We start from the raw sequence: 26,820 nt of genomic DNA, 5'->3' as shown, positions 1-26,820 counted from the left end.
AGCACTTGAATTAGCACATTTTACGTGCCGTCATAAAATCATCATTTCAGATTCCCTTTTGCAGAGATTATTGGGTGGGAGTAGGGAGGGCACACTCTCTCCCCCCTCCCCACTTATTTACCTTCTTGAAAAAAGAACAGAAACTATGTAATAAAATAGCCTTGTCTCTAGATGTGAATAGAAGAAGCTCCATTCAGGTGTGGGCACTGCTTCTTGTATTCTGTTACCTATCATGTTTATTTGCAGAATTATATATAGCAAGAAGGATCGATGCAACAGGAAAACACACTGAACACAAAAGATTTAATGCTCCATCACTATAGAATTTCCCTTTCCAGAGCTGCTCTAACCAATCCTAGAAAACAAAGATCCAGAAAAAGATACAATAGTTACAATTAATGAATTCTACAGAAGCCCTTTCTCAGCAAGATCAGACATCTTTCTCTACTTCAGACAGTCTCTGAGCTGCCTCTTTGAAGTGGCACAGCCCTCTGAGTGGCTGCTATGACATACTCAGGACACTGACTGACCTGGACTTTGAGCCACTAGCACTTCTTTGCTGGCGATATCTGAATTTCTTGTGTTCTGAGATCTTTTTTATCTTCTTTTCTTTTGAAGGTTGTTACACAGTACAAGGTTAGTTTCCTCCTGCTTCAAGCATTCAGAGGAGAGACACCTTTCCCCAAAGCAGCCTAACTTGTAACTTCAATTTTGTATGTACCGTCATTTGCCCCTTGCAAAAGAGAGACCTTTGTGTATGTAAATAGCATATTAATTTACAAATATGGGTAGCTAAATACAAAATTGTGGGAATAAATTATTGTGGGCCAAGTCTTTTGGCCCAAGTGAAGGTTATGGGAAACCCTGATGGCAGGGACGGGGTGGAAGGATGCAGAGAACTGCACCTTTAGCATGCTGCAGAAATATGCCCTTTCAGGGCTCTATCTGCCATACTATGGCTAATGCCTGAGGTACAGGATAGGCCAGATCAGGGATGTGTGACTCTCTGAACAGTGTCTGTGATTCTGTTGCAGGGGAATGGGGACATGTGAGCCAATGGCAACTATAATCCTAAGGATGCAGCCTGTTTGGAGAGACTTCTGTTTCCATCCTGGAACTGGTCTGCATAAATGCTGTTTACCTAAGTGTTGTGTGCGGGAATTTGAATTGCAGGCATACTTTTACAGACTGAGTTAAGGCCCCTTGAAAATTTGACCGAAAATGTCTTAAGTAAGCAATCTCTAGAAAATGGGACTGCCTCCCTGGATACTTCAGAACACCTGTCTTTGAGTAATTGCTTTAATAAAACCAGCATAGTGATTTTCGCTAACCAGTGTCTCCTCAAAAAGACATAAAAAGAGGCAGTTTTGATCCTGCTTCCTTTTGACCTATAGCCAGCCCCCTCAAGTACTATGGATTTCCTTAGATTACCCAGCAGGGGTAAGGAACTGGTTAACTACACTGGCTATCATAGTCTTATTTAGTTTTTGGAGGAAGATCATGTCTTTATAACACCGAGGAAGCAAAAAGCTTGAATGAGGAGCAATGTGTACTGTTAACTAAGATTATTACAAACTTTCTATGGCATGAGTTAGTAACAAAATGTTCAATTTCTTTTTTCAAAGGTTTTGGGATGTGTGCATAAAATCTACAGTGCACATTGTTTCTACTTCTGTATTTAGTCCAATACACTTTTTAATGGCTGATTTTATTTTTGTGCGAAGTTACAAAATCTTGCTTTCATTTCTTTGTGCCTTTGAATTCTCTTCACAAGACATTGTGTTATGAACTTTATGAACTCAGTACACAGTCTTATAGCACCCTCTAGTGGTTAGCAACCTGCACAACACTTTCAAAATACAAGTGTTGGAGCTTGAATTCATAACTTAGCTAGTCACTAAAAATCATGGTCTTAATCAGTGCTTAATTTGTAATGAAGGAGGTGCAAGGGCTCAAACAATTTTTTAACTTTCATAACTGACGTGGCAAGCCCGGAGTTGCTGGGGCTCAGCCCTGACACAAATTAAACATTGTCTTAATAAAGACACTGGATTTATGGCTCATTACAACACTGTGTAACCCACTAAACACCCCCTCCCCGCCCCCCATTTTGTCCTATGACTACAGGCCACTTTACCTTGAATGGTCCCTTAGAGTGTGTGCTAACTACTTACGCTAAACTATCGGTTTGACCTTGTATTTAGCTGTGACATTCTGAATACCTTTCCCAGACCTGAAGAAGAGCTCTGTGTAGCTCAAAAGCTTGTGTGTCACCATCAGAAGCTGATCCATTAAAAATTATTACCACACCCATCTTGTCTTTCACAGTACAAATGTAATATTCTAGTAGATTTGTTAAAATGACCTCTTTTGGCTAGCCTTCCGTCACTCACCTCCGCTTGACCTTTGCCCAAAATGAAAAGGAGAGAATTGAGAGATGCCTGTGAAGCTTATAACACAAAATTCCACAAGACACAAAGCATCCTTGGTAACAAGTACATCCCCAGTGACTTTATTGGACTTGTGGCAGGACTGAATTAGAACCACAGTATTTATTTGCTGTACCCCTCATTCTTTCCCCACATTCTTCCATTATCTCTTCACTCACTCTGCTTACTATCTTCTTAGGGCATGGCTACGCTTGGAGATGTAGAGCGCTGGGAGTTAAACCAGCCTTCAGAGACCGCAGCAGCGAAAATGCTGCCATGTGTTTACACTGTCAGCTGCAAGCGCACTGGCATGGCCACATTAGCAGCTCTTGCAATGCCACAAAGAGCAAGGCATTGTGGTAGCTATCCCAGTGTGCAAATGGCTGCTACGAGCTTTTCAAAGGGGGGGGCGCTGAGTGTGACAGGGAGTGTTTTGAGTGTATGTGCGGGGAGACACAGTGTGTTTTGGGGGGCAGAGAGTGTGTCAGCATGCTGTCTTGTAACTTCAGACAACAGCAGACCCCCCACCCACCCACACACACACAACAGCAGCATTCCAAACTAATGGTTTGCTTTGTCCCGGAGCAGATAAGCATGCTGGCTGTCAGAAACGGAGGTTTGACAGGGGATATCTGCATGCCTGCAGCCGATTTCAAAACAATGAGAAAAGTGGCCATTTGACTTCAGGGGATTATGGGACATTTCTGGAGGCCTATCACAGCGCAGTAATGCAGCACCTTGTCTACACTGATGCCCGGGCATTTCAGTTGGGATGCAGCAAGCTTTATGTTTCTCTTGGAGGTGGATTACCAGGAGTGCTCCAGCTGCAGAGTCCAGGCACTCTACGTGCCTTGCCAGTGTGGACACCTCAGGACTTGGGGTGCCCGGGACTGCTTTAATGCGCTCTAATTTCCAAGCTCTTATACAGCACCATGAAATCACAGTATAAACATCTCACCATGAGTGAAACTGGTGCACCTACCATTACCACCCATATTGGCACTCATGGGTGCAAATTTTTTGTTTTGTTTTATATAACATGCCTTCCCCAATCCGTCCCCCCACTCCCATTTAGACTTCTCTTGCTGTTTCTCTGGCCTGTCCTCCTTCCTGCTGCTGTCTCTTTTACTCCACCAGCCTCATTACAGCACCCCCTCTCAGGCCAAATTCTGCTCCTAGTTGTAGATTGATTTTAAAGGGAGCCCCTCACTTTTATCCCTTTTAGTCTCTTTGGCTGACTGCTTCCTCATTCCCTTCCCCAAGGTCTCACTGCTTGCCCCCTTCCTGTCCCCTTATGCCTCCCTAGTTAGATTAAAGTCTTTTGTGCTTCAGGCATCAACGACATTACATACCCAGTTTAACTTTGAGAAAAGACTAATTGGAGTGTTTGTTTTTCCTAAGCGTTATAAATGAAAGCCCAGTGTTAAAGGAAGTTCTATTTGTTGGTAAGTGTTATATTGTAAGCTCTTTGGGACAGGGATGATGATTTATTCTATTTTTACACAGTGCCAAGCACAATGGGGCCCTGACCTGGTTGAGGCTACTAGATGCTATTAATAAATTAAACAAAATCTGTGGCGTTTTCTTCACTATTAAAAGTTCTATTCCCTACAGGTTTTTAATACCTTGCTCATCACAGTAGTATCTGAGTGCCTGCCAGTAGTGAATGAAGCAATGTGACTATACATTTGTCACTTGTTTGTTCTCTCACCCTCTCCCCACAGAGAGAGAAGCACGTGCAGTGGTGTGTCTTGTTTTGGTAGGGTGGTGGGTTTCTGCTATTGTTAAATGTAGCTGTTGCTGTGTGTTTATATGAGAACAGGCAAGGTCAAAGCAATGTGCCTTGTACTTGGAGTGGAAAATAATGAGGTATGTGATAGTCAACTCCTGGTGGAGTTCATTCTACAGTCTCAGATCCCTGGAAAAGGTTCTGTTTTACACACAAACTTTATTGTTATTGTTCAGAGTTTTCCATCATGTCAGAGGAGCATAGTTGTTGACTGTGATCTTTGTTCTGAAGATTTTAATCATGCTTTAGGTATCCTGGGCCCAGCCCATGATGATGTGTTTTGAAGATAGGGACCGAGACTTTGAACCCAATTTGAAATTCATGCTGTTGGAGAAGGCTTTCCAAACGTATGTGATCTTTTCAGGGAAGTAGAATGATAGTTCTTTGCAGCACTTGATACTCAGCTCTAATGCAGGTGGTAGGCACCCAGGATTGATAAAGCCATGTACCACTCTGGATAGTTTTTTGGGGTGGGATTTGGCAGCCTGAATGGTAGCTGACAAGAAGGTTCTCTTGGCCTGTAATATAGACTCAGCAGAGGCGTTCAGGAATTTGTCATGTTTCATCCTGTCTGAATCATCCTTTTTTTTCCACCATTGGTGCTTGAGTTTCCATCCCTCTCTTCATCCAGTGCAGGGTGCCAGAAAACCAAAGAGATCTGTGTGGGTAATGGGTAGGATAGGGCCACTGGTGGGCTAGGGTATCAGTGGTGCTCAGTGGTTTGAGCATTGGCTTGCTAAACCCAGGGTTGTGAGTTCAATCCTTGAGGGGACCATTTGGGGATTGACCCTGCTTTGAGCAGGGGGTTGGACTAGATGACCTCCTGAGGTCCCTTCCAACCTTATGATTCTATTCATTGTAGAATGGTAATGATTCACCAAGTCCAAGGCTACACATCCTGTGGGTTGGGTGTTGTTATCTTTAGTAGGCTCTGGAATTTGTTGGGAGTCTGAGTGTTTGTGGTTTAATCAGGATCTTTCCGGGTTACCTAAGTGCTGGAAGCCAAAAAGGAGTTTGAAGAATAGCTAGCCAAAAACTCAAAAGGTAATAAAAATGTTTTTTAAGTACATCAGAAGCAGGAAGCCTGCTAAACAACCAGTGGGGCCCCTGGACAATCAAGATACAAAAGAAGCACTTAAAGACAATAAAGTCATTGCGGAGAAACTAAATGAATTCTTTGCTTCAGTCTTCATGGCTGAGGATGTTAGGGAGATTCCCAAACCTGAGTCGTCCTTTGTAGGTGACAAATCTGAGGAATTGTCACAGATTGAAGTGTCATTAGAGGAGGTTTTGGAATTAATTGATAAATTTAACAGTAACAAGTCACTGGGACCAGATGGCATTCACCCAAGAGTTCTGAAAAAACTCAAATGTGAAATTGCGGAACTATGAACTATGGTTTGTAACCTGTCCTTTAAATCAGCTTCTGTACCCAGTGACTGGAAGATAGCTAATGTAACACCAATATTTTAAAAGGGCTCTAGAGGTGATCCTGGCAATTACAGACCGGTAAGTCTAACGTCATTACTGGGCAAATTTGTTGAAACAATAGTAAAGAATAAAATTGTCAGACACATAGAAGAACATAAATTGTTGGGTAAAAGTCAACATAGTTTCTGTAAAGAGAAATCATGTCTTACTAATCAGAGTTATTTGAAGGGGTCAACAAACATGTGGACAAGGGGGATCCAGTGGATGTAGTGTACTTAGATTTCCAAAAAGCCTTTGACAAGGTCCCTCACCAAAGGCTCTTACGTAAATTAAGTTGTCATGGGATAAGAGGACTGGATTGAGAACTGGTTAAAAGATAGGGAACAAAGGGTAGGAATACATGGTAAATTCTCAGAGTGGAGAGGGGTAACAAGTGGTGTTCCCCAAGGGTCAGTCCTAGGATCAATCCTATTCAACTTACTCATAAATGATCTGGAGAAAGGGGTAAACAGTGAGGTGGCAAAGTTTACAGATGATACTAAACTGCTCAAGATAGTTCAGACCAAAGCAGACTGTGAATAACTTCAAAAAGATCTCACAAAACTAAGTGATTGGGCAACAAAATGACAAATGAAATTTAATGTGGATAAATGTAAAGTAATGCACATTGGAAAAAATAACCCCAACTGTACATACAATATGATGGGGGCTAATTTAGCTAAAGGAAGCAGCACATGGCTGCTATTTGTAGGGTCCCTGCATTGGGTCCCAGAGTAGTGGGTAGGTGGGCCCAGATCCTGCCACTGAGGAAGTGATCTAAGCCCCAAGAAGGTGATAAGATTCAGTACTAAAAGCCCAAGAAAGGGGCTAGGATTTAAACAGGCTTAGAGATGGGGCTGAAGACCCTGGACAGGGCCAACCATGGTTGGACCTTTTAGCCTGGAAAAGGTTCCTTCATGTATTTATACTGTGTGTGACTCGGCCAGAGGGCTGCCTGAAGAGATTAACAGACAACAGGAGGTGCTGGGAGCAAAGAGAGACAGAGAGAGAGAATGCGGGTTCGCACCTAACCTACAGGAGGTAGTCATGAGAGGTGAGTGCACACTATCACACTACTCATTGCTCCTGTTTCCAGATCATTAATGAAGATGTTAAATGAGATGGGCTATAATCCTTCCCACAAGTCAATATATTACTGTTTATCATTATTATTTGTTTATAGGCCTTCAGGAAGTTTTAAATCCATATTATTGTGTTTCCAAACCAATTTGTATTAATACTGGGAGTAAAATGTTTGGGACATTGAATCAAATGCCTTACTAAATTCGTAATATATTAAGCCAAGTCTTCTCCTGCCTCAGGGCAACTTTACACAGCACGGTGAGCACAAAGCAGCCCTGATACTGGCTTATCTGGCCACAGGTAGATCATCCCACTATCTGCAGGTGGTGGACAGCCACCATAGTAACACCATCCTTTCTGCAGCCAAGATAAAGTGTATCTCAGCTATCATAATGGTCCATTGGTGCTGTTGGCAGCTGGTGCAAGGGAGAGCATCCTTCAGATTAGACAAGGCTAAGGCAGAACCTCCTCAGAACTAGGGTGGGGGCACAGAAGTGACTTAGTGCTCCTCATTCTCAGCTGATGCTTTAGCCTATTATCTCTGCCATTTCCCCCTTCGCCTACTAATATTTTAATTCTGTCAACAATCAAAAAGCAGCTAAATTTGCCTGGTAAGATGTGTTCTTTATTAACCCATCATGCCTTTTTTTTTTTTTGGTCCTTTAGATGTTTTGTGATGTCCCCTTCTCTCCCCCAATACTTTTGTTATTTTACTAGTGACAATGATTAGATTTTAAGGGGCCAAGAGTCTTTGGATGTCTGAGCTGATCATCAAATCCTGTCCAAAACTAGCTGGATTATTAGACCTCTGGCTAAAAGAGCACTAGAGAGCTGGGCCAAAAAGGTAAGTATTTTCCAGTGGGTGAAAAAGGAGGAAGGCTTCCCCATTCCCCACCCCCGACCTTTTCTACTGGAGGGAAAGGAAAAAGGGAGAGAAAGTGAGGAAAAAATGTGAAGCTGAAACATTTTCAGAGACCAAAATATGTTCAGTTTTCAGCTTTTCAAAAATTTGACAAACTGAAGCTTTCACAAACATTTCTGTTTCACCATAAAGGCATTTTCTACTGGAAAAAACACTGACAAAGTTTTCAAGCAGCTTTTGTCCTCTATCTCAGTTTTATTGAGACTGTTGATGGATCAGCCCTCTCAGAGTTTAGAAGGCCTTAGTAGAGAACAAGATAGCTACACTACTGAAATGAGACTAGTGAATACTAATTGCAAAGGAAATATACCATGAAATACTGCTACCAGTAGGGCAAAATGTGCTCCACGAGAGAAAATTAGATGACAGAACAAACTTCTCTATAGGCAACCCAACTGAATCCTCTTACATTCAGCACTTATCACAGGTAAAGCATTCAAAGTCAACATCCATGATTTAAACTGAGGTGGAATCCTTTTGCCCCTTTCCCTTTTCTGAAATCCAAACAATTGAAGACTGCATTTTCCTCAGAAATGCAAGCCTTAGTGGAAAGGCTTGAATGGAATTTTCATGATGAAAAGTCTCCAGGTCTAGTACTGTGAGTTGTGATGATAATGCTACATTCTATATATCCTGAAAACTGAATACTGTTGTATACTATCTAAATTATCTGCAAGACACAAAAACTGAGCACATTTTTTCTTCTTGTTATTGCCTCTGACTGGCTGTGAACAAATAATCTCATAGAAGCTTCTATCCTCAATATCACTGAATGCAGATGATAGTCTCTGGGAAAATTGAAAAGACTAAATGCTTGATATGTACCTGGCAAGCAGACTGATAGCTTTGTTTCATTTCACATCACTTGTGAGATCTTTCAGCAATTCCAAAGTATTATGTAAGACTGCAAGATTTAATACGAACAACTGTAATGAAACCAGCCATCCCAAGGCCTTGAATAGTGAATGCTCCAGAGACCTCAGAGAGGAGTCTATGGCAGCAGCAGTGAAACAAGCATACATGCCTGGAAAATTCATCTAGACCACCTACTTTAACTGTTAACTTGAAAATAATCCCTGAATATCTTGCACATTGACTATTTTATCTGCACGTCAAGAAGTGCACCCAACTCAAAGTGAATTGTGGTAGTCTGATTGTAGGTAGATTGCTATGAAAGACTGAAAACTGTTTGGTTCAGCACACCATTTATAGGATTACCAACTGTGTGTAAAAGTAGTCACCTGAAACTGTGCTAAAGCATTGAGGCAGTGACATTTTCCAACCTTAACCAATCAGGTACTATCACTGCAGAACCCACTACAGGCACCAATCAACATTTCACTGTAAAGCCGTATATTTAGACAGTCTAAAACAGCATTCTGGATTAAAGTTGCAATAAGGTTTCAGAACAAACCGAATCAAAGAATAATAAACTCTGGGTTGGTGGATTCATCTGTTCATAAGTGTAAATTTGTATATTACTATTAGATTGAACATGAAGTTGCATGAGAACGTGCATAAAATGAGGAATGTAGGATAGTCATGGGGGGTGGTTTTACCTCTGTATATGGCCCTGGTGAGATTGTTACTGGAATAGTGTCCAATTCTAATGTTCACACTTTAAATACATGTTGGGAAAAATTGGAGAGGGTACAGAGAAGAGCCACAAGAATTATTCAAGGACTAGAGAATATGAACCTGAGTGAGTCACATATTAAGTTAGTATGTTACACACCTTCTGTAACATTCTAGTGTTTCATAACCAGTTCGTTGCCAACATGCAAGTCAGGGAGAAACAATTTCAAAATGTGGCCTTTCTGCCTTAGCAATAAAATGTTCCATATACAGATTATCATTGCAAAGAGTGAATGAGCTGAGGTTAGTGCAGGAAAGATTATAAAGATATTAATCCAACAACTTGGTGGCTATTAGAATTAGTCAAACATCTTAACATTGAGATTTTCATGAAAATTTTGAATTTTGACTAAAAATAAAGTGGTATATTGGCAAAACTCTTCACCTGTTTTCTTCAACCATTTCTAGTTGAACTAGATATCTGATATGGGATTACGTAGTAGTGATTAACAGCATGGACCCAGGTTAACTGGGGAGGAGACCCAATGACTTTAGACTAATCGTGTCTGTTGTTAACAGCCATCAAGTTCAGATTAATTGTTAGTTTTAAATAACTCTAGAACAAAATTTAGGAGACATAATGCAGACAGAAAATAGGGAAAGAAACTATTTTCTATGTTAAATCAATTCTTGTCTCCAGAGTATTCTGTTTTTAATGGTTATAACTGTTGTTTTGTTACATCAACCCCCTGGGATCACTGACTTGTAAAACTGTGGTATGAAGCCTTAAGAGTGAGGAACGCTTTTGTAACATCCTTTCACCTACCCACTAACACCCTAGCCTTCAGCCCCAAAGGCCTAGACTTACACTGTACCTATATATAGCACCTTCCCCAGAATCATAACTGTTCCCACATTCAGAATTGCTTCACTTGGAAAGTGATACTTTTGACACTTTTACTGAAGTTGTAGCATCATATAGGAATCAATATGCTGCAAAGGACACCAACATGACCATAAAAATTGTGTGCCAGTCCTGACATGGGGTTAAATAGGAACTATTACTGGTATATCAATTGTCGTCTTGCATGAGCTGGAGAGCGAGAGAGAGCATGTATGTCTGTCAGAGAAAAATTGAGTCTTTAAATTTCCTTTCCTGCTCATTTATTTTGCAAGTCTGCTCTACCCCATGCCTCCCAAGTTGTGCACATATTGGCAGCTGAATTTACCCTCTGCTGTGTGTCATTGCTTAGATACTTTGTGAAAGAGCTACAACTAGAAAAGTCTCATCTCTACAGTTCAGTCATGTAGTAATATGGCCATCAGAAAGGTGGCGCTGTTGTATTATGTTTTCCACCTACTTTACTACTAATCATGAAGGTGACAGGTTTCAGAGTGGTAGTGATGTTAGTCTGTATAGCAAAAATAACGAGGAGTCCTAGTGGCAACTTCGAAACTAACAAATTTATTTGGGCATAAGCTTTCATGGGCTAAAACCCACTTTATCTTTTCATGTGATATATATAAATTCACACACACTGCTACTGTATTTTTCACTCCATGCATCTGATGAAGTGGGTTTTAGCCCATGAAAGCTTATGCCCAAATACATTTGTTGGAACCACAAGGACTCCTCGTTGTTTTCATTTGTGAAAGTGGTGTCTGTGGATTTCAAAAGTATTCATCAAAGTTAGAGGTAATTTGTTTTTAAATACCCCATCCTTTTGTTTAAAAAGCATGGGTTTTTTTAGTAGAATTTGTTTCGATTAACAGGAACTGTGGTAAAAACAAAAAAAAATCTACACCGTATTAATACAAGAAAAAGACAGAGTTTGAAGTTAGCTGAATTGCATGGGTACAACTGAGAAGAGACTTTGGCCTATTGTATGAAATCTATCCAGAGTCTAACCCAGGATTAAGTGACAGGTTTTTAAGCAGCCAAGAACATTTGGAGTTCTGGAAGATGTGAATTTTTCTTCATAGCTCCAGGTTTGGGATGCTTGTTGCAGTTAAAACTAATATTCACTTTTTGACTTCCCTATCACTGTTAATCTGCTATTGCTGCAGAAAGACAAGATTAGGCATAACTCATAGGCAGGTGGTAATATATCAGAGGTGAGATTCCTTCCTCAGGATCTTACATTCTTATGAATTGATATAGATTTGTATGTACTACATCAGGTAAGTTTGTGATGCTTACAATGCTATTTTAGGGAGATACGTTATAAGAAAAATATTTCGGAATTAACCCTTCTTTCTTCTTGTTTCAGACAGGAACAACCAGAATAACAAGGAGGCTTTCTTTACAAGCCCACTTAATTTCTAATTCTTTTCTGATTACAGTGGGAGAAACTACAGATGACAACAAGTGAAAGAAGGAAGATAGTCTGTTCAGTTACATTCCATATTATTGCTATTACCTGCGTTGTTTGGTCATTATATGTTTTGATAGATCGGACTGCTGAGGAAATTAAGCAAGGCAATGACAATGGTAAGTGACTTTATCTCCTTCATTGCTAACATAGTGAGGGAAACATTAGAAATGCAGATAGACAGCGAGGCACTTTTTATTTGTAAATATATAACAGGATTATAGGGAATTGATTTGATGACAAAGCAAAGGACACAATTCAGTTTACAAACCTGGTTTTTGCTGAATATATTTTCTTTCCTGCAGTTGAGATCACAGTTCAATGCACGCATCACAACTACTAAACCATTCAATTCATTCTTTTCATTTTACTTCAATAGCTGGACATTTTTTTTAAGCTACAATTAAAAATTGATGAGTGAAACTTAAAGTTCACTGCAAGTTCAGTTCAGAGCATCAAAAAGATTTAAGCTGCCCATCTGACCTATTGAAACCTCTCTCTCCTACAAAACTGGGGTAGAAATCTTGCAACAGGCTTTCTTAGAAGATTTCAAGCAAGTTACCTTCTAGTCCCAGCAGGAAACACTGCATGAAATTCACCCGAGTGTTGAAAGTCCTGTGCAGCCCTTAATGTGGGAATTAAGTATCACCGAGGTCCTTTCCTTTATTCTCTGCACACAGCTGGATTTCATCCTTTGACTGCAGCCTTTATTGTGATATTTCAGCACTTCCAGTTCTAGTGAGAATGCAGACATGCAAACATTGAGAAAAATGAGGGAGAGGGAGGAGTTACTGGAACAGTTTAGAACAGGGGTAGTCTATTTTTGTCAAGGTCTACATTTCTTCATCAAGGTATAGGCAAGGTCCAGGATCCAGAGAAAATAATAAGTAAATAAAAATATTTTGGGGTCTGTTCAAAAGCATCTGGCAGTCCAGATTTGGCCCGTGGTCCATCTATTGACTATCCCTGATTTAGAACCTTAAAAAAAAGTTTTGGTTATTATTTCAGTAGTAGAATAGTACAATCCCTTCCTGGATGCCACAGGACTGTGGCCTCAGTGTGCTAGAGGGCATTTGAATGCAAGATGGGATTTACATAGCTGATTTGTTTTATAGACTACAGTGGATTAATGAACTAAGCAGATATTGCCAACATGCATATAGTATACTACTTTAGTAGAGTTGAAAATGCTATGCTGCTTTTAGTTACAAGAATCCATTTAGGTAAAAATTAACACATGGGAACAAATCCTGGCTATGGATACACCCCTTGGCACTCAGTGAAATCAGTGAGGAAATAGATTAGCACATTCAAAACTGCAGACAACTGCAAAGCTCCCATCGCCTACAGTGATGCAACAGCAGGCCCACTCTTCTTCATATTGAAATTCAGAACTCTGATTTACTACCCAAAAAGCTCCACGCTAGCCAGGTAGCCAGGAAGATGGGGGGTGGGGTGGGAATCCTTAAAAGTATGTTTCCCTATTTCCGCTTGGTGTACTTACTCCAGGGCCTGGTGAGATGACAGAAGTATCTAATCAAAGGAGCTTGTGTGAATCAGCATAGCTCCACTGCCTTCAGCAGAGCTACAGTGATTTACTGCAGCTGAGGCTATTACCTGGTGTGTAACTTTTCAAAACTAACAGCACATCTCAACAGCCATCACTAGTAGGTACAATTTTCAGAAGCTTCTAAGTCAGTGTGTGGAGTAGCTGTCATTGTCTTAATAAGGTGACTATCCCTGTCACTTAAGTAGGAGTCCAACTGACTTTCACTGGAACATGTGCTAAATTCACTTTGACTTTCAAAAGTGCCACCCTGAAAAAGTTAGCATTTACCAGCAATTTCCATGATAAGGAAATCTTTGGTAATCATTCTGTGATTATTTCAATGATTTCTCACTTACAAAGATTTTTCTAAGGCAAGCCAGTTGCATAAGCAGCAAAAACAGATGATTCAACTAGGGCTGTTGATTAATTGCAGTTAACTCACACAATTAACTCAAAAATTAATTGTGATTAATCACACTGTTAAATACATTTTAATTGGTATTGTATTGTTTAATATTTTGGATGTTTTTCTACATTTTCAAATATTTCATAGAATCATAGAATATCAGGGTTGGAAGGGACCTCAGGAGGTCATCTAGTCCAACCCCCTGCTCAAAGCAAGACCAATTCCCAACTAAATCATCCCAGCCAGGGCTTTGTCAAGCTTGACCTTAAAAACCTCTAAGGAAGGAGATTCCACCGCCTCCCTAGGTAACCCATTCTAGTGCTTCACCATCCTCCTAGTGAAAAAGTTTTTCCTAATATCCAACCTAAACCTCCCCCACTGCAACTTGAGACCATTACTCCTTGTTCTGTCATCAGGTACCACTGAGAACAGTCTAGATCCATCCTCTTTAGAACCTCCTTTCAGGTAGTTGAAAGCAACTATCAAATCCCCCCCTCATTCTTCTCTTCTGCAGACTAAACAATCCCAGTTCCCTCAGCCTCTCCTCATAAGTCATGTGCTCCAGCCTCCTAATCATTTTTGTTGCCCTCCGCTGGACTCTTTCCAGTTTTCCCACATCCTTCTTGTAGTGTGGGGCCCAAAACTGGACACAGTACTCCAGATGAGGCCTCACCAATGTCAAATAGAGGGGAATGATCACGTCCCTCGATCTGCTGGCAATGCCCCTACTTATACAGCCCAAAATGCCGTTAGTCTTCTTGGCAACAAGGACACACTGTTGACTCATACCCAGTTTATCGTCCACTGTAACCCCTAGGTCCTTTTCTGCAGAACTGCTTCCTAGCCATTCGGTCCCTAGTCTGTAACAGTGAATGGGATTCTTCTGTCCTAAGTGCAGGACTCTGCACTTGGCCTTGTTGAACCTCATCAGGTTTCTTTTGGCCCAATCCTCCAATTTGTCTAGGTCCCTCTGTATCCTATCCCTATCCTCCAGCATATCTGCCACTCCTCCCAGTTTAGCGTCATCTGCAAACTTGCTGAGAGTGCAGTCTACGCCATCCTCCAGATCATTAATGACTTAATTTCTATTACAACACAGAATACAAAATGTACAGTGCTCACTTTATATTATTTTTATTACAAATATTTGCACTATATAGATGATACAAGAAATAGTATTTTTCGATTCAGCTCATACAAGTACTTTAGTGCAATCTCCTTATCATGAAAGTTGAACCTACAAATGTAGACTTATGTACAAAAACCAACTGCATTCAAAAATAAAACAATGTAAAACTTTAGTGCCTACAAGTCCACTCAGTCCTACTTCTTGTTCAGCCAATCACTAAGACAAACAAGTTTGTTTACATTTATAGGAGATACTGTTGACTGCTTCTTATTTACGTCACCTGAAAGTGAGAACAGGCGTTCACTTGGTGCTTTGGCATTGCAATTTTGCAAAGAAGGTACCAATGTTAGATATCTAAAAATAGCTACAGCACTCGACCCAAGGTTTAAGAATCTGAAATGCCATCCAAAATCTCAGAGGGACAAGATGGGAGCATGTTTTCAGAAGTCTTAAATGAGCAACACTCAGATGCAGAAACTACAGAATCCAAACCACCAAAAAAGAAAATCAACCTTCTTCTGGTGACATTTGACTTAAATGATGAAAATGAACATGTTGGTCTGCACTGCTTTGGATCATTATTGAGCAGAACATGTCATCAGCATGGACGCATGTCCTCTGGAATACTGGTTGAAGCATGAAAGGCCATATGAATTTTTAGCGCATCTGGCACATAAATATCTTGGGACACTCGCTACAACAGTGCTATGCAAATGCCTGTTCTCACTTTCAGGTGACATTGTAAACAAGAAGCAGGCAGCATTATCTCCTGCAAATTGTAACCAAACTTGTTTGTCTGAGTGATTAGCTGAAGTAGGAGTGAGTGGACTTGTAGACTGTAAAGTTTTACATTGTTTTATTTTTGAATGCAGTTGTTTTTTTAACATGATCCTACATTTGTAAGTTCAACTTTCGTGATAAAGAGACTGCACTGCAGTACTTGTATTAGGTGAATTGAAAAATACTATTTCTTTTGGTTTTTTTCAGTGCAAATATTTGTAATAAAAATAGAAAGGAAGAACTGTACACTTTGTATTCTGTGTTGTAACTGAAATCAATATGTTTGAAAATGTAGAACACATCCAAATATATTTAAATAAATGGTATTCTATTATTGTTTAACAATGTGATTAATCTCGATTGTTTTAATTACTTGACAGCCCTAGATTAAACTCTAATTACTGCTCTAGTGGTTACAACTAAACCTGGCAGTTGACCACCAGTAGATTCTAATCATAGGGCTGACATCATATCTGTCTTGGAGTGCCTCTCGCTTGTGACTTCTTTGTCACATTAGAAAGTTGTTCAATTTCTCTTTGCCTCAATTTTCCCATATGTAAAAGCTGGATAACTGAATACCTATCACCATTGCTGTGAAGCTTAAATTATCTTGTTTCACCTTGATCATGATTTGCACTCTATATGTAATAAGGATTTTTAAAGATCTTCCATATGTGACTAATAAATTTATTTAAATATCTAGAAAGCAGCATTGATTCAGAGGCTTATGACATGCAGTCTCAAAACCACACACTTGCATATTATGTATTAACGCCAACACTGTCATCATTAGATCTGATGCAGTAATGCACAACTGAGGTCCCCCCTGCCAATTTAGTCATACTGCTCAACATACAAAGCAGCTGCAGTGATGTTAATTATCATGTGATGATAAAGCTGTTCCTAGTAATTGATTTTGTAAAGTTCTGAGACTAGTTCTAAGCTAAAGTGAATCATTTTAGCGTTACTGAGTTCAAATTCTCTGATCTGTAGCTTTAGTGTCATCACCAATGGAGCCTTTTCTACAATTACAATAAGACCTTTCAAGAGTTTTTCCTGTTTTTGAACTAAGAGCAAAGGGTGCAATGAGCAAAAACAATACCAGGAACTGTAAAGTTCTTATTTAACTAAGCAGGAAAATAGCAATGTATTGATTTAGAGAAGGAAAAAAAAAACTACAAAGAGAAAGAGGCATAAAGAACAAAAAAGCTGTGGTGCTGTTTTATTCACTACATGGATTTCTTCCCACTAATTTGCTATTGAACCAGTGCTACAGCATCATACCAGGGGAACATAATGGTACTGTAGGTGCCACTGTTCAATGAGGTATAAAATAGGGTGTGCCAGGTATATTTACAGACCCTTAGCGTGCAGCAAACTAGGGTCTAAAACTACAGTGCACCAAATAACCATGTGGCCCTTGCTACCACTCATTATGAAACTTTGTGCATGGTAGCAGGGTCCACGCAGCAACTTAGTGTGTAGCAGACCAGTACACTGTACATACCCTGGCTTGTGGCACACTTGAGTCTCCTTATAGACCAGCCATCAAACTTCAAATGTGTTAAATACATTAAAAAACCCACAAAACAAAAGCTTATTTATTTCAGTAGTAGGGCCCAAAGCCCAGTGACCTGGCCATTCCAGTGTAGAAAATTACATTCTGCCTACTTAAAATAGATACTATGGGCATGGGTACAATCATAAACATGTCTGCTGTTTCTTTTAAGGACACTTATCTTTCTGTCCTAGGACCTGATACTGTTAAATCAAAACTGCCCTGATGTGCTAGATGTTTAGGGATCTGATCTTGTTTCTATGATCAAGGGAACAGCTGCTGTCTTCTACTATAACAACAGCTGCACTTCATGTGTGTGACTGTATACGTATGGTACAAAGAGCCTTAGGGATCCTTTGAAAAGAATAATGTTATGCAATACTGGAATGTATAGGCTACAGCAAAGACAAGGAATCAGCAAGACATTATAAAATGATGATGATACTAATTATAACTTGTTTGTTTGAAAGGTGTCCTTGAATGGCCATTTTGGACAAAACTGGTTGTGGTAGCAATTGGGTTCACTGGAGGCCTAGTCTTCATGTACGTACAGTGTAAAGTCTACATTCAGTTGTGGCGCAGATTGAAGGCTTACAATCGAGTGATCTTTGTTCAAAACTGCCCGGACACTGCCAAAAAACTGGAGAAGAACTCTTCATGCATTCAGAACTCTGAAACCAAGGATGCTGTGGTAGTACCAGTATCACAGACAGGTACAAACTCACAGCAATCAGCTGAAGAAATGACCTCTGAGGTCATGCCAGTTTGACAGAGGTGGCATTATTTCTTCATTGAAGGTGTGCGTGTTTTTTACACCACGGCCACTACAGAAAGTAGAAAATCATGCATTTTAAATAAAAGAACAAAAAACCCTGACCAGGGAAATGGATACAGTGAAGCAACATGCATTACTTATGGAATGTGACCGTTTGTGAAATAGTGTCTCAGTCAGCCAGGTGTAGTGGAAGTGTAGAAAGCACAACAGACAGTGTCAAACAGACATGACAAAATGACCTTTTTAAACTGGATGACCAGGAGGAATTGGAAACAGACCTGCTATAACTGTTCTGTTACAGAAAACATCAACAACTTTTCATCTATTTGTTACCACTAGGCATCCTATTTGCTAATCATCATCATCTTAAAAATACACTTTAATGCAAATGACTTTTTAGTAGTGTCACCTTGAACTTGTATCAACAAAGTAAACAGACCTGCACCATGTCACTCACTTTCTAAATCTCAAAGTAATTGTTCAACAGGTGAATGGCTACATTGGAGCCTGAATGTTTTGGCAGCCATGTGAGGTGAGGATATGTGAAGCACACATTCAGTGCTTTTGGATAGGTGTGTTTTTTGTTGGGTTTTTTTTTTTTTTTGCAAAATAAGCAATTTCAACAAGTAGTCTTCAAGTTCTCTAATTGCCTCAAACAATTCCTTGGTCCCATAAAATACAAGTATTATTTAGCCACAAGGCTAAAATTATTAGCTCTACATCTGGAACAACACTTTTAGTGCTGCTTATCTTAAAGTAAAATAAATGACACTTGTTAAGTGGTGAATTAATGTGAACTCTGCCAATATATGTAGAAAGGATATATAGAAAGTTTTTCTCCAAAATGGAAAAAGACAAAGTATAATCGGAGGCATTACAGGTTGAAGCATGCAGGCCATTACAAAAGAATATGAAATGAATTTATACCCTCACACCCCTAGGAATGACAGTTAAAGACGGAGCGGGGGCAGAATTTTTTAAGAGTTCATGCTTCAGCAATTAAGGTAATCACAAAAGAGCATACCTGGACCTATTAAAAGATGCCAGTATCGCCCTGTTCTGACTTGACTGGATAGTTCTCCTCTGTTCAGGATTGAGCGATTACGGATTCAACAGTCAGTTGTTAATTTTGTGTGTTGAGCATTTTCATGTAAAACTGAAGTGTGAATAACATTAAAGAGTGCAATAGATAAATGAATGTAGATAAAATGATATCCAACAAAGGTGAGTTACATAAAGAATTTTGTGATTCACTTCCAATTGCTGTGGTGTTTATTATTGGGACCGGCGAGCAAAAGTGGCCAGAAGTAGCTGTGCGTTGGTTTGGGTAAGTCTGGGGACTATAGTAAACTAGGGCCCTCTTTGATCACGTGTTTAGGAAACTGGTGTGTGCATGTGGGGGGAGGCCAGAAAATCAAACAAATCATTTTGTGGATGTAATGTACCAAGCAGAATCTACCCTGCAGAATGTAATCATCCTGAGTTTTCTAACCTTAAAGCACCATTAAATGTCAGTTGTCTTGCAAGTACTGTGCAATTGAGTCTTAATTTCAGTTCAAAAGAAGATATACTTAAACTGAAATTGTCCCCTGAAGAGAATTTAGAGAAAGTGAAGTATTTAGTGTCTACTCCAAAGCCCACTGAACACCACTGTAATTCTCCGATTGACTACAGGGGCTTGGACTAGGCCTTTAATCCCTTACAGCATCATTGAGGCCCTTTCCTTTCCGTTTTTATTTAGTTTAACATTTTCTGGGAATTTATCAGTTTGTTACAAAAATTTAAAAAGGATGAAAATCTGCAGAAAAAAATTAACTTTGCACTTTTCTGAGTAAATATGGGGTAAATATCACTGCTTCTGTTTTTTGCTTTTCTTTTGTTAACTTTCAGAAAACTCCTAATGGTCTGAAAGGTAGTCAGAGACAGTTTTTTATTTTCAACCCATTTTAGTATTAAAACTAATTCCCTAACTTTTATCCATGTTCTCTGTAAAGCTGGAAATGGGCATGAGATTGACAATCGTACATAAGCCAGTATTCAAGTAATTCCCTGCTCTGGAAGCAGAGATGGTGGCTTGAGCAACACTTCCTTTAACTTCAGTGGCAGTTTTGCTTGGATAAGGATTGCAGAATTACTACATACTAGTGAGGAATTGTGGAACATAAACAAAATGCTTCTGTCCCCTATAATGGGCATGGACTTCTTCTTTCCTGGTTTCTTAAAATTTGTTTCCATTTCCAGAACTAATGCTTTCAATTACTCATTTTAAAACAGTTAGTGACAATGCACCACTTACCTTTGTGTTAGTACCATTGGACTGGGTAGAAATCCTCCTATTATTTCATATAGTGCTATAGCTTGAAAGCAAATGTTTATTTTCCGGGTTTGTCCACAACAATACATTCCCCATCATCGGATCAAGCCCTTTTTTATATATCTGTACACTGCAGACATACTTCATCTATTAAGAAAATATTTTACACTGTATAATACTTGGAAGTAAGAGTTGTTACTTGCTTAACCCCATTTTCTTTTCCAAAAAAGGTGTTTTTTTTGTGAGTGAATATGTACTGAAAGAAGGGGCGGGTGCTTAAGGGAAACAAAATTAATATAACTGCTAATTGTTGTAGAACAAATTTGTATTTGTATTAAACAAATGACCCAAACCACTGCAGTTTTCCATATTCTGTATGTATTTTAAGTGGTAGAAATGATCTTACCACCATATAGTATATTTAAGTTTCCAAAAGAAAAACTATGCAAAATGTATGTTTGCTTTAAGTGTGACATTCCTTCAACAGGACAAAACATTTTCACATCCCATTTTTCTCCACAGGCAGAACTCCGAGCATAATTATAACTGAATTTGTTGGGAGGATTCCATCTTTCTGATTCCTCCCTATTGTCTGTCTTAACCAAAATCTTTTCCTGGGTGCATAACTTAAGTTTTAAAAGCCCCTTTGTACAGAATTCCAGCAAGCATGGGCTCCATCATTTTCATAGGATAGTCTGCTACAACTATGCTCTGGATAATCAAGATGTCATTAGATAATGTCAGACTGCTTTGTGTCAAATAAAGTATTAGAGCAGGGGTGTTCACATTAAATGGTATCCATTGCCTCCAAGACCAATGGATTACAGTGCTCCTTGAGAGAACATCTAAGCCAGTCTTGCCAAAGTGTAAAGAAAACTTCCTAGTTTAAACAGAGCTACATGCCCAACTTTGCCAGTAAAAAAAACAACAAAAAAAACATTTTATTAAAATAAAAATGACTGATCTGCTTTTATTAGACATGTTCATTTCTATCTATTGTATACAAATACAGAGCTAAATTTATTTTAAAAGTAGGAAATTGTGGGTAACCTGAAGTAATGTTTGACTAGTGTCTGTCAAGGGTAACCTTTTAGCTCAAACACATTGGCCAATTTTTTTCCTATCTTTTCAGGGGGGGGAAAAAAAAAGTCCTTTGCTAAAGTTTGGGCAGCTAAACTAAGGCTTATGTTGGAACTTGGCTGCTACCTTAGAGATGACCAGAAAGCCACTCTACCTTCCACAGCACTAGGTATCTCCTGATACACTTTCAATTTGATCTTAGGATTTAGCAGTTGATCACTTTGCCTGAGAATTCACATACCTTTTGGTAAGATGTGTGCAGTACAGCCTGGAGCATCCTCTGCTACAGTTACACTGAGAAAATGGGAATTAAAACAGCACTTTTTTGTTTATTCCAATTGGTGCTTTGCATTCAATTCCAAGTTTTTGCTTTCTCCTTCAAACTTGCCATATAGTTAAAATTCCTTAACTAGTACATAGTCTATAATTTGAAGAAATTAGGTTGTTCTTCAACAATTCCTGTGTACATTTGCTTTAGCAAAGTCTTTCTTTAAAGAAAGAGCCCCCGTAGTAACAAAATTAAGGTGGGTTTCACTTGAACCAGTTCAGCAACCAATAAAAGCTCAGTGCTTCTCAGAGGCAAAACAGCTAGGTACAGGAAACCCTGCAGCGAGCAGCCCTGGGAATAAATTAGTCTGAGGGGAAGCTCAGGCAAGGTTTTATTGAGAACTGTTAGCAATCTCACCTTGACGTTTGCTGCTTATCTTTCTAAAGCTGCAAAAGAAATGAGAATTACATGTGTAGTAGGATAGGGAATAGCATGGTGACCCAGTCACTCTCAATGAGCACGTTGCCCTTCTTGATTGGAGTTTCTTTTACCTCAACTGGAACAAGCCTATGTTTTTAGAGCAGTGAATGAGAGACCAGTATTTTAGTCCAGGCTCTCTATGTAAATGTTGGTTTAGTAATTCTATTTGTTCATTTCTAACAATGAACTAGTTACAGAATGACACAGCTGTTCCATTTATGTAGAAAATTGGTCAGAGTATTTGAATTACAGGTAATTAAGAGTTACTCTGATTAACTATGGATTTGCTACTGAGTAGTTTTGTAAAGTTGTAAGCAGAGTTTTATTATATGCCTTATGACACTTTGCACAGGGTATTTTCATGCCACTATACACGCATTTTTAAAGGTAACAGTTTAAGTGTAAGCGCTTAAAGTACAGTTCTACTCTGTAGAATAGCTTACTAAAATGGTATTGTGAGGCTCCATATTAGGAACCTTTTTTAAAAAAAAACCTACCTGAACACCACCTTTACAGTGAGAGTCTGCAGCTCCATTATAATGGGTCTTACTCATAGTTGCAGCTCCTTGGAGGCAGACACCAGGTCAGTCAAAGCAGGCTGGGAGAGGCCACATTCTTGAAGACCCAGTTAGCAAGCCAGTTCAAGTTACTTCTAGAGCTGCTTTGTAGAGCTAATTCCTTTAAACCTTAATTCAGAGGTTATTAGGTAGAACAAATTATATAAACTCTTCCTAGTGGAGAGTAACTTCAAATTTCACCCCAATTAGTGGTGGATATATATGTACATATGTGCCCGACAAAGAAAACAGAGGAGAGGGCAACAGTTGAAATCTCCCTCAGAACTATAACCTTGTGGTGGGTGGGTTGGATCTGCTGACTTCCATGCTAGAAGAAAGGTGATTCTCAGCTAAGGCAAATTTTCCTGTTCTTCACAGTGAAAGCCTTTCCAAAAGCAGTGTGTCACCAGCATGGGAAACAAAGGACAAATGATGAGATACTGTCTTTTTTTTTTAAATACATCAGTTACAGGGTGAATACTAGCATACAGGTCTCTTCCTCCAATGGCAGAGGAGGCCTTCACATTTAATTTGTAAAACTCAGTGAAGATGTGAAAAAACATGACCAAGTGGCCCCTCCTCCATCTCCTTTTTGGATATTAGTTATGATCCTTCTGGACGCTTCCAGGCTTCTGAATGAATGAGCAGGAATGGGGGCAGGGAGGAAGAAAGGCCCCTATCTTCTGAAATATACCAATTTAGTCATCTACTAACTGATGCCATAGCAGCAGTTTTTTCCCCCTGATTAGCCCCATGGGTGGATGCTCTTATTCCAGAATTAGCTTAATCCTCTTTGATTAAATTAATTCTGAATAAGGCACTCTTATTCAGGAATAAAAAAGTGTCCACATATGGAATTAATGAGGCATTGCTTTAAGTTCACAGCCTATTTATTCGAGCTATATTCATTTAAAGACCAGCCCTTACGCTAGTTTGAAGTTTTGTACACAACTTGTTTTGAGTCCCTCTAGCTAAAACAAAGACTCATTGTAACACTTAAAACTTTGCAGTTAAACACCATTAAAATCAATTACCTAAAGCTAAAGAAAAAAAAATCTCAGACATTACGGTGGGGGGAGGGGAAATCAGCTCACAGCATTCTGAAAGAGAGAACAATTTCTGAATTTTCTAATTAAAAGAGCATGATAAAGTTTAGTTATAAACACAGAGCACCTCCCATCTACAGTGGTTAACCTTTCTGCAAGTAACGTTTCCATGGTATTTCCTATACTAAGCAATCTATGTCTAAACACAGAAAAACACTGGAGTAATTAGACCCCATTATTTTCATGTTAATGGCAGTCACTGTATATATTTTCGTTTAAAAGAGAACGTAAGTGAAACAGAACACCAAAGCATCCTTATAGCATTCAGAGAAGAAATAGGCTCTTCAGTCCAGTAAACACACCAGCTGGCTGTAAAGCACAGTAATTGTCAGAAAGATGACTATAAAAATGACATCATGGGATTCCATATTCATTTTCTCTCTCAATAACATTCTCAACCTAGAAATTTAAAGTCAACATGAATTTCTCTCTTCCATCATTACCATATAAAGATTCTGCAGTCAAAACTTACTCGACAAATTGATGATGTGCAAGACAGAATAAAATCCAGCTCATTTTTCTGTACTGACACTGGATAACAATTTGCGTTTGCCAGCATGAGTCAGATAGTCATCCTATCTGTTCCCTATGTAAGATCTTGCCATTTTTATAGTAATTTTTCTGGCTACAATCAATATAAAAAATATTTTTCTCTTCATTAGCTGGAGAAGTTTCTGTGTCCCTATGTAACCTACATAATAGTATAAAAAGCTGAAGTCGACATGATAGCAAAAAGGAACACAGGGTACATGAGATTACAATTAAAAAATTGATTTCTATATCTCATTTTGCTGTTATTTTAAAATGCATAACGTGAGCAGTGAGTATTACTAATTATTTCAAGACTGCTCGTTTTTTGTCAAGTTAACTTTACAGATTATACATTTGCTTTATATATTGCCTTTTGTTTTAATGGAATTGTTCATGGAAAAACTCAGACAGCTAATCTAATATTCTCTATGACTCCAAATAGCATACATTTTTAAAAAAATGTTTACACGAATATCAGTTTAACACAGTGCTATTAAGGACACCACATTTTTTACAATGACAAACTAGCCTTTCAAGTCATTCCAGGAAGAATAAGGCTTACGCCCCTTTTATTCATCCCATTAAAAGAAAATGCGGAAGAAAAAGGACTTTTGGCAGTGATTCTATCACCAAAGTGAAACACAGAGCTTGTCTACATATGGAAGTTAAACAATTCAACTAAAATTGGTTAAAAAAAACCAAACAACCCAGATCTATTCTGTGGACACAGGTGATTCAGATCATTGAGATCAGTTCAGGTTTTGTTTGGACCTTTACCAAGGGAAGCTAAGCAGATAAGACAGATTTAAATAGAGTTAAGAGCAATTATACATCACATTGCACCAGTTTAACTAAATCAGTTATTATCACATCTCTAGTTAATTCAATGCAGGGTGTGTAGAGCAGGCAATAAAAATCTTTAGCACAGATGAATGAGAATGCTCAGCCTTAGGGAATGATGGGTTAACCTGAGCAAAGATGTGAAAGGCAGCCCTTGAGGGGACAACCCCTCCCCCCAGATTGTTCCTTCCCAGGTGCGCCTTGCTTCCCCTTATCCCTCCCTGCTAGCTCAAGGCTTCACTGGGGAAAGGATTTTAGGGTCTTCCACGCTCTGCCTCAAAGCCAGCCCTACTCCCAACCCCTACCCCAAGTCGCCATGAGAGCCCGGAGTGGGGAGGAGTGCACAGACCGGGCACCCATGTCCTGGCAGCATAGGCTCTCCCCCCCCGCCCCCCCACCGCTCTCTACTGGATGGGATCCTGGGGGCTCATTTTCGCACTGCCAGCTTTGGATGCTGCTGCCAGCCTCAGGATCTAGCCTCTCCACAGCTGGTTCCACATGCCCTGGGATGGCACCATGAACAGCTCCCCCTCTCAGCTGGCTCACAGCTTCCTGTGGCACTGAGAGGAGCCACCATGGGTTCCGCCAGGAGAGCCTGGCAGGCAGAGTGGGACATGGGTGCCATCCCTGCTCCCTCCAGAGCCCCTGCCTCCCTCATCTCACTACTCACCCCTCCTCCTTGCTGGCTGTAAGGTTCTTCCTGGTCCCCAGCATTGAGAGGAGCTGCCACAGATTCTGGCAGATTGAGAGCCCAGGTGCCAGCTGTGCTCCCAGCCACATGAGATTTGACTAGCTACCAGACTGCTGGATGGCCATGTATGCAGATCACAGGGTGAAAGGTCACTCAAACATCTTCCAGGCCTCTCTAATTGCTCCAGGTCACTTCCTTGTAGCATTGTTTCATTTGAGTTTAAGAAACAGATTGATTAATTTTTTATTACTGACTAATCCAGTTTAGTTCAAACCATAACAGTGCATGTTCCTTTCATCTGGCAAGAAGGGAGTTTTTTGGTTTTGGTTGTTTTAGTTAATAATAGAAACTTACTGTTATGCAATGTAGTTCACTGTCCAGGGCAGGAAATCCCCTACCCAGACTACATACAAAAAGAAGCTGATAAGTAACTGAACAAAATTTGGTAAGAATAGGCTAGGAGGGGCCTAACAAAACTGACACAGAATTGCATGATGTATCAATCATCGGAAAAGAGAGGCGCAACAGTTTAAAACTATGCCAAATGTACCCTACACGTACTAACTTCTAGTGTGGTACCTAACATTGCCTCCCATTTCAGTCATAAGGAAAGGAGTGATACCTGTCATTAGGGAATCCTGACAGCAAGAGGTTTCGTTTTGGATTACATCTCCTAACAGCAGTAACAGAGGAGTCTGGTGAAGGCTGGTCCTCCTGCTGAGTCTCACACAGAGGACAAAGCAAACCCCACATCCATGCTTAACACTACAGATCCTTAAAACTTAGCCTTGCGCGCAACAAGGAGGTTTTGGTCATACCGTTGAGCCCAAGAAAGCCTTTTTTATATATTACATGAAGAACCCATGCAGCCCCAAATCGCACATATCATCCACTAAACCCAAGAAAAAAAATGAATTCTGGATTCTATAAAGTAATCTTACCTTGAGTTTCTGCACCAGTAAATCTATGCCCCTGAAAACATTCCACACAACTGTGACAGCATGGCACATGTTTTTCTGCAGATATCAGAATTGGCAATTTGGCTCGATATAACACAAAGTATTTACCATCACTACACTTAATATGTGTCAGGTCCATGTAGTTTATCCACTGTCT

At 39.7% G+C, this 26,820-nt stretch overlaps 1 protein-coding gene across 6 annotated transcripts in view; it reads left to right on the top strand.

Moving 5' to 3' along the window:
* The window catches only part of MARCHF1 (membrane associated ring-CH-type finger 1), a 410,845-nt gene extending 390,191 nt beyond the window's left edge, over positions 1 to 20,654 (top strand). For all 6 annotated transcript variants that reach the window (XM_045018073.1, XM_045018075.1, XM_045018067.1 and 3 more), the window contains 2 exons: positions 11,612 to 11,759; positions 17,533 to 20,654. In XM_045018073.1, coding sequence (XP_044874008.1) covers positions 11,612 to 11,759; positions 17,533 to 17,831 — 447 coding nt within the window. In that variant the 3' untranslated portion in view covers positions 17,832 to 20,654. The remainder of the gene's footprint in view (positions 1 to 11,611; positions 11,760 to 17,532) is intronic.
* Positions 20,655 to 26,820: the final 6,166 nt, after the last annotated feature.

The sequence above is a fragment of the Mauremys mutica genome, chromosome 5 (assembly GCF_020497125.1).
Source record: "Mauremys mutica isolate MM-2020 ecotype Southern chromosome 5, ASM2049712v1, whole genome shotgun sequence".
In the NCBI taxonomy this organism is placed as follows: Eukaryota; Metazoa; Chordata; order Testudines; family Geoemydidae; genus Mauremys; species Mauremys mutica.
The sequence above is the reverse complement of the archived record's forward strand: the minus strand, read 5'-3'. Positions and strand labels throughout refer to the sequence as shown.